This window comes from Suhomyces tanzawaensis (assembly GCF_001661415.1).
Source record: "Suhomyces tanzawaensis NRRL Y-17324 unplaced genomic scaffold CANTAscaffold_3, whole genome shotgun sequence".
In the NCBI taxonomy this organism is placed as follows: Eukaryota; Fungi; Ascomycota; class Pichiomycetes; order Serinales; family Debaryomycetaceae; genus Suhomyces; species Suhomyces tanzawaensis.
In genome coordinates, this window is record NW_017963638.1 from 1,151,534 (window position 1) to 1,169,777 (window position 18,244).

The following is an 18,244-nucleotide window of genomic DNA, read 5'->3' on the forward strand; positions in this document are numbered from 1 at the left end:
GCAAAACGCACTACGAACTCTCTACCAATTGTATTCCTATTGATATATTATGCATAAAACCGCAACGTGCACAGACTGCAACTCATCCAGTCAGTCTTATTTGAGCCCCATGAACCTTTCGCTCGATCCATGCTCTTGCTGAAAAGCACTTTTTGCAATCATTCCAAAGCGAATGTAATTGTCCCTTCATCCTTCCTTCACATTGCAAATGAGGCCACTTTTCGGGGCCTATCACGACCTTCCCCTTATTGTGCTTCTGCCATTTACTTGACACCCCCTCCGCTCCACCTCTTCACGCCTTTTGGCTGTACGTTTTCCCTATCCACTTATTTGTGGCATTTTACCCCAGGTCTTGGGCGCGCACGTCCAACCATCTCATTTCTGGTACCATCCGCCATCAACACCGCCAATGAGACCCCAATACACCCTAGCACTTCCTGGACAAGGAGTTGTCCGCAGCACGCTATTGTCTCCGTACAAGAAGTACAGATCGCTCTACAAGCCCCTATTACAGGAGATCGACAGTGCGTTGAACGAGCCTATTAGCATCCACCTCGAAGCCGAGAATGGAGCTTCGGAGTGGCTCCAACACACCTCCAATGCCCAGCCTGCGATCCTCGCCACCTCCTACATCATCCACCATATCCTCAAGCATGAGCATGGCATCGATTTGGCTGGGAATGCGCTGTACCTCATGGGACACTCTCTTGGCGAGTACACTGCTCTTGTGCTTAGTGGAGTGTTTGATCTTGCATCTGGGGTCCAAATAGTCCGCAAACGGGGCCAATTGATGGAGGACGTGGTAGAATCAGCATCTGGCGCTGCTGGGGCTTCAGGGAATGAGACTAAACCGGGGTACTCGATGCTGGCTCTTCTTTTTGCCAGTAGCCACAAGCTCCTACCAGTGCGAGCTCGCGCAATCGAACAGGGCCTTCTTGCCAACGACAACTCCAGCACCCAGCTCGTGATCTCCGGTGAAACTGGTGCCGTGGACAAGTTTATAGAATCTGCCAATAGTGCCTCGAGGATAATTTCTCGAGCCACTCGTCTCCCGGTTAGTATTCCGTTCCATAACCGCATTCTTGCACAGATCGAGCCAGCATTGGCCAACTACATTAACACATTCAAGCACAGCGAACCAGCAGTGCCTATTGTGTCCAACCTCACTGGGAAACCTGTACTGGATGCTGCGTCTGCGATCGCCAATGTGGTACTCCAGACCCACAGCACGGTTCAGTGGGCACAATCGGTGGATTTCGTGCACCAGCAAGGCGTGGACCAAATGGTGTGCTTAGGGCCCGGAAAGGTGCTCGAGGGTCTCTTGCGCAGGAGCAGCATACTGGGAATTGCAGTGGATACTCCAGATACATTTGGTGGGTTGAGTGAATTCTTCAACCAACTGTAATGGAATTTTCGTACCTCACCTGAACCAGAGATCACAGAAAACCATTAGTTGAGTATCATCCAAAATCTTGATGATTAGAAATAGTTTAGTGGTTTGTTCACGAGAGGATCTTTCCCAGTGTTCGCTGCAGTGGTGCTGTGATTCTTTCTTTCAATCATGCTCAAGAGGCGAGACATCCCAGCCTACTGCTACACCATGAATTCTTAAATTCGCTTTTAGACCAAATTACCGACACCAGCATTACGGTCACCCGACCAAGACGACCTAGGACTCTAATTGGAAAGATTCCGTGAAATTGGACTCTGGGGTGAAAATATCAATTTCAAAATTCATATTCAAATATAATACCGACCAAGTAGAAAAGTCATACTTGACGATATTCGTGCCGTTTTACCACACAACTCGAAACTTGTACTAGATATTTCAAAGAATTGATGAAGTCTCGCATATGCTTACAAGTATTAACCGTAGATTGTCAAGTATTAATGCTACATTCATAAGCAGTCGTTCTGATCCAAAACTTTTCTGGAAAGATAAAGAGATTAATAACTCTTTTCGATGAGTTTCGCTTCAAGGTCTACCAGCGGACCATATATTAGATGATTATGGATAGCCAAGAAGATTTCTGAAGCTATTGTATATATACCTAATAGACTAGAAAATGATACAAATTACCACTGTAAAAAGGTCTTAGGAGGTTCCAAAGAAAATTTAGTACCTGAGCATATGACCAAATTATTTTATTTATCGTTATGGACTTATGTCGCACAACCTACCTACTACTTTTATCACTGCTTAGAGCACCAGGGTTGTTTTATAGTAACGCTTTTGAGAAACCACCGCTCACTTGTTAGAATTACGAAGTCACCTTTCATTTCGTCAAATTTATCTACTTCTACGTATTGTCGAAGAGGGATGCTTCCCCGAGTAGTGAAGTTAGGATGTTTCATCCCACCTGCTGTAGTTCAGAAATATTTGCCCAACCTCTGAAAACTCCCGTTTATCGCGATAAAGCGCCGTTTTCGGCACGGCTACTGGCACCTAAACTCCGGAGTTATCGGGCCCTCCACCATGCTCTATCCACGCTGATACCATCACTACCACCACCACCACCACCACGCCCCCTCCTCCAGTAAGCACCGCCGTCTCTACCAGCCCCGTGCTCTCGTCCCATCCCATCTCTAACCACCCCAGTCGTAACCACGCACGTGAGATCACCGCGTTTTCCCGACTCATTTTTTATCACCTGGCGGCACCGAGTCAAACAAATTTCACTATAAAGCTGGAGTAATTCGCAGCACTTTATTCCCACCAAAACATCTACAGTAATCCGCAATGATTATCGATGGCAAGGCTATTGCCTTAGACGTTAGGACCAAGATCCATGAGGAAATCCGTGCCATCCAGGCCAAATCTGCCGACTTCAAGCCCAGCTTGACCATCATCCAGGTAGGCGCCAGAGCCGACTCCACCACCTACGTCAAGATGAAGTTGAAGGCTGCCGAGGAAGCTGCCATTGCATGCAACATCATCAACTTGCCAGAGTCTGCTACTGAATTTGAGTTGTTGAACCACGTGCAGAAGCTCAACGAGTCCGTGGACGTGGACGGTATTTTGGTGCAATTGCCTTTACCTGCCCACATCGACGAGGCCAAGGTCACATCCGCAGTGTTGCCTGATAAGGACGTCGACGGCTTCGGACCCTTCAACGTGGGCGAGTTGTCCAAAAAGAACGGTGAACCAACCTTCTTGCCGTGTACTCCAAAGGGGATCATGGAATTGTTGGCGAGATACAACGTCCAAATCGACGGTGCTAACGCCGTTGTCTTGGGAAGATCCGACATTGTGGGTAAGCCAGTTGCCAGCTTGTTGACCAAGGCCAATGCCACCGTCACCACTCTTCACTCCAAGACCCCCCAGGCCCAACTTGAGTTGTTCTTGAGCCAAGCCGACATCGTGGTGGCTGCCATTGGCCAGCCAGCCTTTGTCAAGGGCGAATGGTTGAAAGAAGGCTCCGTCGTGATTGACGTGGGTACCAACTTTGTCGACGATGCCACCAAGAAGAGCGGCTCCAGAATGGTTGGTGATATCGACTTCGAATCTGCTAGCACTAAGGCCGCATTAATCACCCCAGTCCCAGGTGGTGTGGGTCCTATGACCGTCGCCAGCTTATTGGAAAACGTGGTCATTGCCGCAAAGAAGCACCACGTCAAGAACAACGCTACCCCAAAGTTCACCAACCCTTTGAAATTGAACTTGGTCAAGCCAGTCCCATCCGATTTCGAAATCTCCAGAGCCCAACAACCAAAAAAGATCGATCAAGTCGCTTATGAATCTGGTATTTTAGACAGTGAATTAGAATTGTTTGGTTCGTACAAGGCCAAGGTTGGTTTGCATCTTTTGGAAAGATTGAAGAACAAGAAGAACGGTAAGTACGTCTTGGTCACCGGTATCACACCTACTCCTTTGGGTGAAGGTAAGTCCACCACCACTGTTGGATTGGCCCAAGCTTTGGGTGCCCATTTGAACAAGAACGTCTTCGCCAACGTCAGACAGCCTTCTATGGGTCCAACCTTCGGTATCAAGGGTGGTGCTGCCGGTGGTGGTTACTCCCAAGTTATCCCTATGGACGAATTCAACATGCACGTTACTGGTGATATTCATGCCATCACCATGGCCAACAACTTGTTGGCTGCTGCCATCGACACCAGAATGTTCCACGAAAGCACCCAAAAGGACGGTCCTTTGTACAAGAGATTGGTTCCAGCCAAGAAGGGAACCAGAAGCTTCTCCCCATCCATGTTGAGAAGATTGGCCAAGTTGGGAATCAACAAGACCGATCCAGATAGCTTGACCCCAGAAGAAATTACTCAATTCGCCAGATTGGACATTGATCCAGAAACCATCACCTGGAGAAGAGTTGTGGACTGTAACGACAGATTCTTGAGAGGTATCACTGTTGGTGAAGCTGCCACCGAGAAGGGATTCACCAGAAAGACCGGTTTCGACATCACTGTTGCTTCCGAGTGTATGGCCATCTTAGCCTTGGCCAACTCCTTGGAAGACATGAGAGAAAGATTGGGTAACATGGTCATTGCTTCTTCAAAGGCCGGTGTTCCAATCACTGCCGAAGACATTGGTTGTGCTGGTGCCTTGACTGCTTTATTGAAGGACGCCATCAAGCCTAACATCATGCAAACCTTAGAGGGTACTCCAGTGTTTGTTCACGCTGGTCCATTTGCCAACATCTCCATTGGTGCCTCCTCCATTTTGGCCGATAAGATGGCATTGAAGTTGGCAGGTACTTCTCCTGACTTGTCTGAAGAAGAAAGAAAGGAGCAAGAGGGATACGTCGTGACCGAAGCCGGTTTCGATTTTACCATGGGTGGTGAAAGATTCATCAACATTAAGTGTCGTTCCTCGGGCTTGGTTCCTGATGTGATTGTCATTGTTGCCACTGTGCGTGCATTGAAGGTCCACGGTGGTGGTGCCGAAGTCAAGGCCGGTGCACCATTGGCCGCAGAATACACTCAAGAGAACGTCGAGTTCTTGCGTGCTGGCTGTGCCAACTTGGCCAAACACATTTCTAACGCCAAGTCATACGGTTTGCCCGTTGTTGTGGCCATCAACAAGATGTCTTCCGATACCGATAGAGAGCACGACGTCATCAGAGAAGAGGCATTGAAGGCCGGTGCTGCTGATGCCATTGTTTCCAACCATTGGGAAGAAGGTGGTTTGGGTGCGGTTGACTTGGCCAGAGGAGTCATTGAAGCCGCCAACTCCGACGATAAGCACTTCAAGTTCTTGTACGACACTGCCCCATCTGTGGAGGAGAAGATTGCCACCATTGCTAGAGAGATGTACGGTGCTGGCGAGGTTGAATTTTCTCCAGAGGCCCAAAAGAAGATCGACACATACACCAAGCAGGGTTTCGGCAACTTGCCTATCTGTATTGCCAAGACCCAGTACTCGTTGTCGCATGATGCTGCACTCAAGGGTGTTCCAACCGGATTCAAGTTCCCTATCAGAGACGTGCGGGCGTCGATCGGAGCCGGCTACTTGTACGCGTTGGCCGCCGAGATCCAGACCATTCCTGGCTTGCCTACCCACTGTGGTTTCATGAACGTGGAGGTCAACAAGGACGGTGAAATCGACGGTTTATTCTGATTCGTTTAAAAAGTTCAACACTAATGATTCACGATATTTCTTCTCAGTATTTAGTTCAACCGTAATTTACATTTTGCAATCGAAACTGTAGGCCCGGGCACTGAGCCTATGATACAAATCACTAACAGGCCACGGTTTGTAAAATCGGGTCAGGCCATGAGCATTCTCATGGCAACGCCAGTGGCCCTATGTGTGAGAGCCAACGTTTTACAGATGCTGGTAGCAAATAGCGAGCCTCTAGTGCCAGCAGTCGCTGTTCTTTCTACCACCGCACCACCCCACGGTGGTGGCAATTCCGTAGCGCGAACGAGCACTGAGTCATCAGTGGGACCAGAGAGCCAATTGTCGCTAAGTGCTGTATCCCCAGTACGACACTCTAGTGTATCACCTCCTTTTACGAGTCCCAGCGGACACCACCGCCACCATTTCTAATCTTCTTCTACGCTATCGCTTCCCTTACTACCGCCATTAGTCTCTCTATTCTTGCTCTCTCCCTGTACTCACCATTCTCGCACTGGCCCCGGGAGAGTAGGGAGCTTGGCGTCCGAGCATTCCAGCCGCCGGCCCTCCCCTAGCCCGCCCCTGGACCACCACCACCACCAGTGTCTGGCCCGCTCGTCCGTACCACCCACCTCACCCTAGATTACCGTGCTAAAAACCCGCGTCGTGGCACTGTCTGTCCTGCTACTCTCACTATCCGGGAACCATCCTTCACCGTTTTACGCAGCCGCTCCCTGGCCAATCCCTAGCAAAAATTATTGGAAAAACGAAAAAGTATCAGGGTCAAAGGTACTACACACCACCACTTCTACCCACAATTACCATCCAGGGACCCCATCAACGCCTCTAGAGTTGCAATCCCACCCCATACCTGCATCGCCATGTACAGCATCAGAAATTTGAGACCTTGTGTCAGATCTCTCTCCACGGGGGCAAGATTGGCCTCGATAAGACTCACCAGCCAATCGGTATGGAAGAACGCCATACAATCGCCTGCTGCGTTGCCCAGATTGACCAGCGCCAGAGCTACCTCTTTCCGTGGCTATAGTGTCTTGACTGCCACCCCAGACGCTAAGATTTACAAGTATGACGAAGTCAAGCAGATTGCCAGCTCCCCCGACAAATTCCCCAATACCGTGTTGGTCGACGTGAGAGAACCAGTCGAGTTCTTGGACGGCCACATCCCTGGTGCCATTAACGTCCCCTTCAAATCATCTCCTGGTGCATTGGACTTGTCTGAAGAAGAGTTCCAAGAACACTTTGGCTTCGCTAAGCCCACCGACGACAAGGAATTGGTGTTCTACTGCTTGGGAGGCGTCAGATCGGCTGCTGCCGAGGAGTTGGCCGCCACCTTCGGCTACAACAAGAGAGGTAACTACATCGGATCATGGGAAGACTGGGTGGAGCACGAAAACAAGTCTCAATAGACGAGTTCCTCTGTTTAATGTAAATACTTCTAGATCTGTGTTCTGCCGGCTACATGGTAGTCTAATGTACGTTTAATAAGAAAGATCTTTTGATACTCAATGCAACTCGTAGAGGAGGGTACTCCTGAGTAGATACTAGGAGTCATGCTCAGTAGACCAAGGGAATTAATTACGTAGATTTTAGCAAGATGAATAGATCTAGATTTGGCAGATTATTACTCCTACGTGGACATGCTGAATCAAGTTTATTATTCATCAATCGTAGACTATTACTATGTGGACTATCCTAATTACCTCTGAATTCCAATTGCCTGAATTCCTTACCCAATCTTCTCTTTCTCTTTCTCTCCATGACCTTCTCTCTTTGAGATGCCTTCATGCCTTCGAACTTGGCCTTTTGGATCAACTTCCGTTGCTCGCTCTTCTTCAAGAAGTATGGTTTGCTTTGATTGCCGTCCTTGAAGCCCTTCAACTGCAGTCTCTTGTGGTCGGCCAAGATCTTAGCCTCCAAGTCTCGGTTCTTCATGGTGTCCAAACGTGACTTCAAAGATTGCAACCGTAACTGGATGTCGTCTCTCTCGTGGTTCGATAGTAATCTCTGGGATTTCTTGTCTTTCAAAATGGCTTGCATAGATTCGACCTCCTTATGTCTGTATTCGTCCAAGAATGCATAGTCTTTACGGGTTTTGGCCAAGTCGGCCTTACCATATGCTGGGTCGAATCTGATATCTGTATGCAAGGTGCTTTTGGTTTCCAAGCCAGGAATGTCTCTTATACGCGACACCGGACGTTTGGATGACGACTCGGTGGGTGCATGCTTGTTCTTCTTTGGGGTCTTTGTGAATCTCTTCTTGGACGAGCTCTGCCTGGGAGGAGCATCGGAGTCCGAGTCGGACTCCGACTCAGATTCCGAGTCTGATTGGTCCTGCTGGTGCTTCAACTTTTCTTGCGCCGCATTCAAGGCACCGAACGAGAGTGTGGAGTACTCGTCATCGCTGTCGTCGTGCAGCCGTCTGGCGGAGGTGGTTCTGGACATGTTGGGGAGGTAGATGGGCCCCAAAAATTGTCAAGAATGCGATGGCTGGGCACGTGCGTCCAGGCACGCGATAATCAGGCACCCAGAGGAATTTGACACCTGCGTCGTGCGCCCGTCAATAACGTGTCATAAACACCGTCAGGTCCTACCTATCAGCCTTCCTGGCAGCCTGGGGGCCAGCCAGGATCTCGACCTCCAACCTCCACTCGGTACTGGGGGCTTCCCCTCAGCCCAGCACCCCCCGGCACTTCTCGGAACCGCTCGCGGGCCCCGGCTCCCCGACACTACCCGGCACTCCTCCCCACTGCGAAACATCCCTGCCGCACTAGCGTCCCCGTGGTAAATTTTTTCGATACGGACAGCTCTACACACCTGTTGAGTTTTCTTCAATACTTGTCTAAAACGATAATTGTCACATCATGTTGTCTAGAACCATTGCCAGAGCTTCAAGAGTACGTGTGGTGCATTTGGCGTGATGGAGCACGCCAGAAATCCTGAATTGATTCCACAAACAACACCCCACGAATGTTGCTAGATCCACCAACACGCCAAACACTAGCCGAGTTGCGGCACGACGAGCTGGAAATACCAGCAGGAAACGACCAGCTTGTCCTGAACAGGCCCAGGGTGGTGTTAGAGTGGCAGTGTGGGCGTTTTGCCCAGTTGACGCCAGCAATTGCGGTTGGCACGGATCGTGGATCCAGATCTCCTGACCCTATACTAACATCTAGTCTGTTACTCAACAGAAGAGATTCTTGTCTTTACATGAATACCGTTCTGCTGCTCTTTTAAAGTCTTACGGTGTCGGTGTCCCTAACGGTGACGCTGCCACCACCGCCCAAGGCGCTTACGACATTGCCAAGTCGTTGGGTACCAACGAATTGGTCATCAAGGCCCAAGCCTTGACTGGTGGTCGTGGTAAGGGTCACTTCGACTCCGGCTTGCAAGGTGGTGTCAAGTTGATCTCTTCTGCTGAAGAAGCTAAGGACTTGGCTGGCCAAATGTTGGGTCACAAGATCATCACCAAGCAAACCGGTGCTGCTGGTAAGGAAGTCACTGCCGTCTACGTCGTCGAAAGAAAGGACGCCAGAACCGAAGCCTACGTCGCTATCTTGATGGACAGATCCACCCAATTGCCAATCATCGTCGCTTCCTCCCAAGGTGGTATGGATATCGAAGGTGTTGCCGCTGAAACCCCAGATGCTATCAAGACCTTCCCAGTTCCTTTGGAAGAAGGTGTTACCGATGCTTTGGCCACCGAAGTCGCCTCCGTCTTGGGCTACACCGACGCTGCTATCCCAGAAGCTGCCAAGACCATCCAAAACTTATACAAGGTTTTCACCGAACGTGACTGTACCCAAGTTGAAATCAACCCATTGTCTGAAACCCCAGACCACAAGGTCTTAGCCATGGATGCCAAGTTAGGTTTCGATGACAACGCTTCTTTCCGTCAAAAGGAAGTTTTCTCTTGGAGAGACACCACCCAAGAAGACCCACAAGAAGTTGAAGCTGCTGAATACGGCTTGAACTTCATCAAGTTGGACGGTAACATCGCCAACATTGTCAACGGTGCTGGTTTGGCCATGGCCACCATGGATATCATCAAGTTATACGGTGGTGAGCCAGCCAACTTCTTGGACTGTGGTGGTACTGCCACCCCACAAACCATTGAAAAGGCTTTCGAATTGATCTTGTCTGACAAGAAGGTCAACGGTATTTTCGTTAACATTTTCGGTGGTATCGTCAGATGTGACTACGTCGCTGAAGGTTTGATTGCTGCCACCAAGAACTTCAAGTTGGACATCCCAGTTGTCGTCAGATTGCAAGGTACCAACATGGCCAAGGCCAAGGAATTGATTGACAACTCTGGTTTGAAGTTGTTTGCCTTCGAAGACTTGGACCCAGCTGCCGAGAAGATTGTGGAATTGTGCCCAAAGAACTAAATAGGTTAGTATAGAAATCTATATTGAGTGTTGAGAAGAGTGTAGAGCATTGTTAGTACGCTGGATAGGGAAAGAAGATAAGTCGAGTAATTGCATCATGGCGAAATTGCTGACCATAATTGAAAACCTATACTTTGACCTTTTGAACATGACCCAAATTCATGACTTGTTGGCGGAATGCCACCCACACCTGAAGACATCGTTACAGCGGATGACCCGCTATTTTTGTAACGAGAAAGACGATGAGACCAAGATGGTGAGCTACCATGTGCTGCTGATTCCATGTGATCTTCTTCACTGGCAATAAACTACATGCCTGCCTTTCTACAGTCTAATTGATGGGGTGAACTCTTCACAGGAGCTTGTACTTTTGCTGGAAATCCCCTCCTGAACTCATTACTGGCGTGCCTATTAATATTAGTGTGCTCACCTCGTTGGGTAGTTAAATCTAAATTATACCTTGAGACTCGAAAGGCTTCCAGGAAGACCACAAAACGGCCACACTATGCCACACACCCGTCGTAGCCCCAACACTGTCCTGAAAACCAATTCATAATCGACTAAACATTTCACATTCATTCTCACTTTTTGACCTCTCCAACCTAGTCCGCGTGCCACAAAACGGAGTTGCCACTCACTCGACCAAACAAAATTCAGTGCCACCTACAAGACAGTTCCACCATACACACAATTGACCCACCAATCACAGCCTATCAACATGTTCTTGACAAGAAGTGAATATGACCGTGGTGTGAGTACTTTCTCGCCAGAAGGAAGATTGTTCCAAGTCGAATACTCCCTCGAAGCCATCAAATTGGGATCCACCGCTATCGGAATCTCCACCAGTGAAGGAGTGATTTTGGGAGTCGAAAAGAGAGTGACATCGTCGTTGTTGGAACACACCTCCATCGAGAAGATCGTGGAGATCGACACCCATATCGGATGTGCCATGTCCGGGTTGACTGCCGATGCTAGATCCATGATTGACCACGCCAGAGTATCTTCATTGACCCACAATTTATACTACGACGAAGAGATCCAGGTGGAAAGTTTGACTCAGTCAGTGTGTGACTTGGCGTTGAGGTTCGGAGAGGGGGCTGGTGGAGAAAAGAGACTCATGTCCAGACCTTTCGGTGTTGCCTTGTTGATTGCCGGTGTCGACAAAGACAAGGGCCCTCAATTGTACCACGCAGAACCCTCTGGGACCTTTTACAGATACGACGCTAAGGCTATTGGATCTGGATCCGAAGGGGCCCAAGCAGAGTTACAAAATGAATACCACAAGTCCTTGACTTTGAAAGAAGCAGAGTTGTTAGCATTAAAGATATTGAAACAAGTTATGGAAGAGAAGTTGGATTGCAAGAACGCACAATTGGCCAGTGTTACAAAGGATGGAGGATTCCAAATTTACAGCGACGAAAAGACCGATGAAATTATCAAGACTTTGAATGAACAACAAGTCGATGAAGAAACTTCTTAGATTATTATATACTAGGTAGCGTAATAGTACATGTCAAACGAATGCAGCAGTATGCGTCCATTAGACGGGATATAGTTGTAATAATGCAAATGTTGGTAAGTCTGGGTGACCAGTCAGCTTTTCAGACGAAGGAAATTATCAATCAGCTTTCAGGAAAGCATCTTTCCAATCTCTCGCTCAAGGCTAGGATCAGTTTATTTTCAACTTCTCCATACCTCCTCAAACCAACAATAAATTGAGTAAGCGAGTCACCAAAATTGTCATAATAATCTTTCAAGGAGCCATTCAAGTTTTCAAATCTTACATCAATCGATTTGGGGTCCACAGACTTTTCGGTGAATTTATCAGGGAAATCTGATGCAAATCTCTCAAACAATTGCTCGTTGCACAAGATTAATATCTTTTTCAATCGGTTCAAATAATGATTATACAGAATAATCAAGTCGAAAAAATGCTTAAGATTGTCCAACAATTCCTCTTTGGTTATTAATGAATCATTGATTAGAGCATTAAGATAGCCATTTAAATTATTCATAAGATCTTCAATAGACACATGATTGTGAGTTTCTTGATTATAAAAGTTCTTTCTCTTATTTTCATGGGACAATATCTTGCTTTCAAACAAGTTTGCATTGTTATTATTGTAGTTGTTTAGAGAGGGATTCCCATGTATGGCTCTGCTATCTGTACTAGTGATTACTGAACCTAACTCAGAGTTGGATAACTGGATATCCACCTTCTCAAAATAACCGGACAATTTTTTATAGTTTGAATCTATCACCTCGTAGTTCAAATAACTTTGTAATTCATTTAAAAAATCCAGTATCCGCTTGTGAAGAATACGGCATCTAAGAATCCATTTTTTTATTCTAGGTTCAAATCCCGAATATTTCCATACTGAGGATTGATTGATATTTTGCCATGTTATGATATTAAATTTATCAAGAAACTTGATCATTATTTGTAATTTAAACATTAATTCATAGTGGTAGGAAAGTTCTCTGTTGATAATGAGATTTAATGGAAAGGGAAGATTTATGGTGAGATCAACGCTACTTATAGCGTATTCATCAGAATGATTCTGATCAAAATTGCTCTGGTTGTCCTGAGATGATGGTTGTGCTGTAGCTTGAGGGTTGATATTTTGAAATATATTCTGGAAGTTCGATTGTTGGAAGATCTGTTCATCAAATGATTGAACATTCATAATTTCCTTCGCTACCTGGTAGAAATTGGTTGTAGTGACAGAAAATACTTGGCTATTCAATAGGAATTCATGGAGGGAATTGGTATGAGACGAGTTATTCTTCACAGAACAAGAAATATCTCTGTATTGCTTTTGAACTTTTGATAAAGATACAGCATATCTATTTCTCTTCAAATCATAAAACGTCTTGTCTAGAAATTTGTCAATTTTGTAAGAATCATCAAAGAGGAATAGTGACTGGTAGTCTCGTATCACATTTCTTAAACCAAACCCTTCAAATAACAATTTCATCAAAAGTTTATTCGATCTATTGTAGAACTCATTGATCTTTAGTTCTAAATCTTTCGATATTATCTTGTCTATTGGCAGAATGGATTCGTGAAGACTTTGAAAATTGGTTATACCTGTACAAGCTCTGAATATATTGAGATATTTTCCTGTGTTTAGTATTTTCCTTTGGATTTCAATGCTAGAAAACTGATCTATCAAACCGTCAGTTCTTATTATGAACAATTCATTCCAGTAATGTTCACTTTTGCTATTGATAATTTCAAGGAACCTAGGTGGTACTTGCTTTTCGCGGATCAAAAACTCATCTGCCGTATCATTTATGTCCCCATTAATCAACCATTCATTGAGCATGACAAGATAATCCTTACTCACACTTTCAAACAAGGATGTTAAAAATTCCGATGATTTAAAGTCTCCCTTGTATACATTTATTCTTTGTTGAATAATCCTCAATACCAAACCTCCTTTGCATGAGTCGAATCTCTCACCGTTGACGTTGATATCCACAATTCCTGATTTTTTCAAGCTGGTCGTTACATTAGACAAAAAGTCCTGGAATTGGCTGGTTTTAGGTGCTGTTTGTCTTTCAACGGTAAGATCGTGGATTTGAATGGAAATCTCGTACAAATGGGTGATTTGGTCCACAACCTGATTGATCATGCTTTCGAACAAATTCAAATTGAATGTTGCATTGAATTTAAACTCCTGCTCTATTGATATTATGATTGCTTGGAATGCCTTTAAGAATTGAGTTATTTGGTTGCACAAATTTTGAATGACTGTGCCATACTGGTTGTGATCATAGATTTCCACAAATCCTTTCAAACCCGAGTAGAACTTGCCAAATCTGATCAACTTCTTGGTTATGCTCTTCAAACTGATATCGAGATGCTTAGCTATCTTGAAGTCTGGCCCTCTGACTTTTGAATCATTGTTTGTACCGTCATATCGTTCACTGTAACGGATGTAACACCCTTCGAACCCCAAACAGGCAAACAATAAATCCTTGATAATGAGTCCCTGTTGTATTTTGAGGTCGTTCACATCACTCAATGGGTATGGCCGTATTCTGTTTGGTCTCTTGGTGTTATTATTGATACAGGAGCGAATGAGAGAGGGATGATCAGAAAGAACAACTGTGTGTGACTCTCCAGGGTCTATTGATGAAATGATGCTATTCATGGTGCTCAGGTTCAGTCAAGCGTACTGGCAGGAATACGGTCGAGTGTTTATGGGGAAGGAGATGGGACTTGTAGTGCACATTGGATACGGTTATGTTTGTTGATAAACGCGTACCGCGATGAAAGTCACGTGATGCGATGAATCTACAGTTACAGAGGATCAGCTTGGAGTGTGTGGATTGATCAGGACGTTCTTGGTGCTTAATTGGCGTTCCAAAATTGCTCTAAATCGGTGACGATGAATTTGTAAATTTTTAGTTTCTAACTATTAGTATTCGTGTCGCAACCCGCGATATTATGATAACCATTCTTCATCTTCGTCATCTATTTCTAAGTCCTTCAAGAGATCTTCGGATGCAAGATCAGCTTCCTCTTGTACTTTTGTTAACCCGCATATTTCTTCGAGATACGATGTGTCGTTGAGACATTTCTTGACAAAGTCCCATCCATCTTCTTGATATTTTTGAGTCACTTGACTCGAACATGCCGAACAATACTTGTAGCTGGGAGCAAATAGTTTGTGTTGCTGGAAGTTATTCAAGAATCCGCGGATTTGATGAGGTACTTCTCCAAACTTAGATTTAGACAAGTGCTCCGCATTTTGTTTGTCTTCATGTTGAAGAATCGAAACGAATAACTCGACAGCCAAGGAAGATGCAATCAATGCCCCTCCTGGTCTGGTCACCGTACACATTTGATCCAAGGTTCGATCACTCAAACTGTCATTTGGAGCAACCACATCATTGCAGTAATAACAACCCAATTTTTGGGTCTGGTTACCATGTCTCATCACCAAATAGCTGTCGAAACCTAATGCGGCGTTGAGAACAATTTTATCTTTTGCATTACCAAGCACTGTAGGAAGCCATCTAGACTCCCTGGAGTCCATGAGTAAGAAGACCGCATCATGTTCATCAAATAGACTGGAGAGCGTATCAAAATTGCTCTTATCTTTAGTTTCATCTGTCACTGAGTGACCAATCATTGGGACTTCAAGATTGACACCTCGAGCTTTAACACCCGGAAAAATCTCTTTTAGAGCTTCAGCAGCTCTGATTGCTTTGTACTGACCTTGCCCATTATCACTGAAACAATCGTTGAAGCTGAATAATGGCTGCCTGACGGGATTCGAGTAAGAGATTCGCCCGTTATCCACGAAAGTAATCTGTCTTACTCCCCAACCCATCAAGGCTCTGGCCACATAACTACCAAGGGTGCCTGCACCCAACAATAGTACCTTCTGATTTTTGATAATTTCAAGATCCAATTCAGGAGCGATTCTCCACTTCATTAACTTCAAGTTGAGTTCCACAGCTTGTTCTGCCAACTGAGTTGGATCAATCAATAATCCTAAATCGGCCAACTTGGGTCCTAACTTACCTTGGCCAGTTCTTTCCCATCCTGTGACTTTGTAGTTGTTAGTTATAGGCTCACCCACTTGCAAATGAACTTCAAAAGAAGAACCATCGTTTCTGTAGACTAGAACATCCACTTCCTGGAAGCCATGATGACCAAGGAAAAACAAGTAGTTCTTGAGCTGGATACCTGGGATTTTGTCCTTGCTCAAGCAAGTATCAATGAATACGAAGTGACTGGACTTTTTGGAGATGTTGGATACCAATTCGCCCTCAATTAGTTGCAACATCTGAGTGTATGGCTCTGATGCAATGTGGCTTTCAACCAACCTGATATACTCTTCCTTTGCAGTGTTCTGACGGGTAGCTGTCCATTTGGAGCTGAAGGTAGGATACGCCACCCAGTAGTAGAATTTATACTTCTTCAAGTCTGAGAAGCTCAACACGTAGAATTGGTTGAACTTCCTGTAGTCCAAGCTAGTATTCTCGAACATTGAAGCGTGGGTGGCTTCACCCCATTCCCTTAAGAGGGCCTGCTTATCGATCAGTTTGAACTCTTCGATGGTGTTTACGTTATAAATTAGGCCCTCAAGCACGACATTGGCGTTATCCTGCGAAGTGCCAGAAAAGCTCTCATGGTCCAAGTTGATCAATGGAACGTCATTGAACTTGTTCAACTTCGTGGGGTGGATGGTGAACCCGTTGAGGGTACGTTTGGAGGCGTCAAGCTTGAACTCATCCAATTTCAACTGGGAGAGTTTGGTGAAGAACGACGACTCCACGAACGAGCTCAACGGGGTGAACTTCTGTGGTTTGGCTGTTTCAAGATTGGTAGCCATTGCAAGTGTGAAGGTGTGGTTGTCAGAGCCAAATAGATACTGACCCAAATTGTGCGATAAGACCGTTCTGCAGGGAAATCAGCTCCCGCGCAGGTCCGCCACCGTGCCACCGTAGTGCGGCAGTACCACGGGAGGGGAGGGGCTGGGACTACTGTCACTAAATCACTCCCTACTCTGGTACTGCGCTACGCACCAACGCCCTAATCACTGGCAGTAACGCCTATTACTCATTTCTACAATACTTCGCAGTGGCTCGCACCGGCCATTCACTTTGGTGACCTCTATTACTATACAACTTACTCCTCCGCCATTGGGGTGTCCTCCAAGTTCATCTCGTCCAACTCGTCCAACAACTCGTCGATGGCAATCTCAGGCGCATCTTCGTCCTCGTCGATATCGTCCTCCTCAACAGCCTTTGGACCTTCACCGTGCTTGTACAAGTTGACGGTCTGTCTCAATTCTTCGTCTTCTTCCAATTCTTGTAAGAACAATTCGTAGTCTCTCTCGGCACGTTCTTGTTCCTGTCTGGCTTGTCTTGAGTCGTCGTTGGCAATGATGTCGTTGTGTTCCTTGGCCATTCTCTTCAACTTCCATTGTCTGTTCTTGGACTTCTTGGACTTTCTGGCGTAGTGCTTCTTGACCAACACAACCTCGGGGGTATTGCCGGAGTCCAAGGTGTCCCACAAGTCGGAATTGAAGTTGGCGTTGGACAAGTAGTATCCCAAACACGAATCACCTGGGTGCAAAATCGCACCCAAGTGCGATCTGACGTAGAACGAGTGGTCGTTGACTCCCATGTCCACGGCACGGCACACCTCGACATCAGCCAACACATGCTTACCTCTGACATCACCAGTGGGCTCAACGTCCAAGACGACGAACTCTACCAACTGGGTGACGTCCAACAATGCAGGGAATGGACTTCTCCAGTACACGGATGCAGATATATCGGCGGTTTTCAAGGTGTTGACATCGAGAAACTGTATCATGTTGGAGATCTTGGAACACAACACCAATTGGGGGATGTTACCCATGGAGTTGGCCAACTTCTTGGGCAACACCACAAGGTTGTCTCTGCATATTGGGGCTATTTCGATGGAGAATGTAAACTTGTATGAGGAGGAACCAGCATGGATATCGGTACTGACTAATTCTTCCGACTTTTTGTTCTTCAATGGGACCACTGCAGATAAGAAATCGACCATCTTGGCGGCGTGGTTTCTTTGGGCATAGTAGAAGTCCAAACCGTCCTTGGCTTCCTTGATCGAGATGGTGTCGACATGTGCATTATGCTTCAAAATCAATTGTTCAAGATATAAGAAGGTTCTCTTGTGGGCAACCTTTTGTCTTATTTGAACCGCGGCTCTCCATGTGTTGGTGGTGTACGATTTGGCACAGTCGGGACATTGCATGGCAACAACCACGTATTCGACCTCAAAACTTTGCTGGACAATGGTGTTGGTCATGGCTTCACCCTGGACAGTCAACTTGATTCTGATACGACGAGAGTGAGGCTCTGTCCAGATAAACGAAGCATCGATCAATCTGACTTTGCTCAACCCCTTCAATTTTCTCAAACACAAGGCCAAAAGTTCTCTGGATTCCAACTCGGCCCGGATCCACTGGGTTGGGGGTTGTAAGAAACGCTCACAGTTTCTGCAGAACGAGATGTTGGCTTCTCTGGGGATACCTTCGGTGATATCCACCGTTAACTTGATACAGTCGTAACACATCACCATTCCGGCGGACCCATCCATGGGCACACCACAGTTGCAACACAAGACGGTGGCTGGACCACCATGCTGGTGGTCATGAGTGGCGCTTAACTGGGTATAGTTTGACATTAGGTAGAAAAGCTGATGGCAAAGTCTGGTGTAAAAGTATGATACTTGGAAAATCTTACTCATCGGGCC

At 46.3% G+C, this 18,244-nt stretch overlaps 9 protein-coding genes across 9 annotated transcripts; 5 read left to right on the forward strand and 4 right to left on the reverse strand.

Moving 5' to 3' along the window:
- Positions 1-409: 409 nt before the first annotated feature.
- MCT1 ([acyl-carrier-protein] S-malonyltransferase) lies at positions 410-1,405 on the forward strand (the record flags this gene model as incomplete). Its single annotated transcript, XM_020209837.1, has 1 exon — positions 410-1,405. One exon carries the CDS (start codon positions 410-412, stop codon positions 1,403-1,405), a length of 996 nt encoding a protein of 331 aa, XP_020065217.1.
- Positions 1,406-2,271: 866 nt separating this feature from the next.
- Positions 2,272-5,651, forward strand: MIS11 (trifunctional formate-tetrahydrofolate ligase/methenyltetrahydrofolate cyclohydrolase/methylenetetrahydrofolate dehydrogenase). The gene has a single exon (XM_020207544.1). It carries the CDS (start codon positions 2,741-2,743, stop codon positions 5,570-5,572), a length of 2,832 nt encoding a protein of 943 aa, XP_020065218.1. The 5' UTR covers positions 2,272-2,740; the 3' UTR covers positions 5,573-5,651.
- An 802-nt stretch (positions 5,652-6,453) lies between these two features.
- Positions 6,454-6,999, forward strand: CANTADRAFT_49131 (thiosulfate sulfurtransferase; the record flags this gene model as incomplete). Its single annotated transcript, XM_020209672.1, has 1 exon — positions 6,454-6,999. One exon carries the CDS (start codon positions 6,454-6,456, stop codon positions 6,997-6,999), a length of 546 nt encoding a protein of 181 aa, XP_020065219.1.
- Positions 7,000-7,285: 286 nt separating this feature from the next.
- Positions 7,286-8,035, reverse strand: CANTADRAFT_5769 (rRNA-processing protein; the record flags this gene model as incomplete). Its single annotated transcript, XM_020210723.1, has 1 exon — positions 7,286-8,035. One exon carries the CDS (start codon positions 8,033-8,035, stop codon positions 7,286-7,288), a length of 750 nt encoding a protein of 249 aa, XP_020065220.1.
- Positions 8,036-8,245: 210 nt separating this feature from the next.
- LSC2 (succinate--CoA ligase (GDP-forming) subunit beta) lies at positions 8,246-10,337 on the forward strand. The gene is made up of 2 exons (XM_020206849.1): positions 8,246-8,487; positions 8,767-10,337. The coding sequence occupies exons 1-2, from the start codon at positions 8,455-8,457 to the stop codon at positions 9,976-9,978; spliced, it is 1,245 nt and encodes a 414-aa protein (XP_020065221.1). The 5' UTR covers positions 8,246-8,454; the 3' UTR covers positions 9,979-10,337.
- On the forward strand, positions 10,338-11,529 carry PUP2 (proteasome core particle subunit alpha 5). The gene has a single exon (XM_020206851.1). It carries the CDS (start codon positions 10,697-10,699, stop codon positions 11,456-11,458), a length of 762 nt encoding a protein of 253 aa, XP_020065222.1. The 5' UTR covers positions 10,338-10,696; the 3' UTR covers positions 11,459-11,529.
- A 71-nt stretch (positions 11,530-11,600) lies between these two features.
- CANTADRAFT_5771 (uncharacterized protein) lies at positions 11,601-14,138 on the reverse strand (the record flags this gene model as incomplete). Its single annotated transcript, XM_020210726.1, has 1 exon — positions 11,601-14,138. One exon carries the CDS (start codon positions 14,136-14,138, stop codon positions 11,601-11,603), a length of 2,538 nt encoding a protein of 845 aa, XP_020065223.1.
- A 294-nt stretch (positions 14,139-14,432) lies between these two features.
- Positions 14,433-16,331, reverse strand: APG7 (Apg7p; the record flags this gene model as incomplete). Its single annotated transcript, XM_020206689.1, has 1 exon — positions 14,433-16,331. One exon carries the CDS (start codon positions 16,329-16,331, stop codon positions 14,433-14,435), a length of 1,899 nt encoding a protein of 632 aa, XP_020065224.1.
- A 185-nt stretch (positions 16,332-16,516) lies between these two features.
- On the reverse strand, positions 16,517-18,172 carry NMD3 (ribosome-binding protein). Its single transcript, XM_020207545.1, has one exon. It carries the CDS (start codon positions 18,086-18,088, stop codon positions 16,628-16,630), a length of 1,461 nt encoding a protein of 486 aa, XP_020065225.1. The 5' UTR covers positions 18,089-18,172; the 3' UTR covers positions 16,517-16,627.
- Positions 18,173-18,244: the final 72 nt, after the last annotated feature.

Excerpts from the sequence above, each read along its gene's own strand:
- PUP2 (XM_020206851.1), top strand. The coding sequence starts at position 10,697 with ATGTTCTTGACAAGAAGTGAATATGACCGTGGTGTGAGTACTTTCTCG.
- MIS11 (XM_020207544.1), top strand. The coding sequence starts at position 2,741 with ATGATTATCGATGGCAAGGCTATTGCCTTAGACGTTAGGACCAAGATC.
- NMD3 (XM_020207545.1), bottom strand. The coding sequence starts at position 18,088 with ATGGATGGGTCCGCCGGAATGGTGATGTGTTACGACTGTATCAAGTTA.
- LSC2 (XM_020206849.1), top strand. The coding sequence starts at position 8,455 with ATGTTGTCTAGAACCATTGCCAGAGCTTCAAGA. Across the intron at positions 8,488-8,766 it reads CCATTGCCAGAGCTTCAAGA|TCTGTTACTCAACAGAAGAG; the intron begins GTACGTGTGGTG and ends ACTAACATCTAG.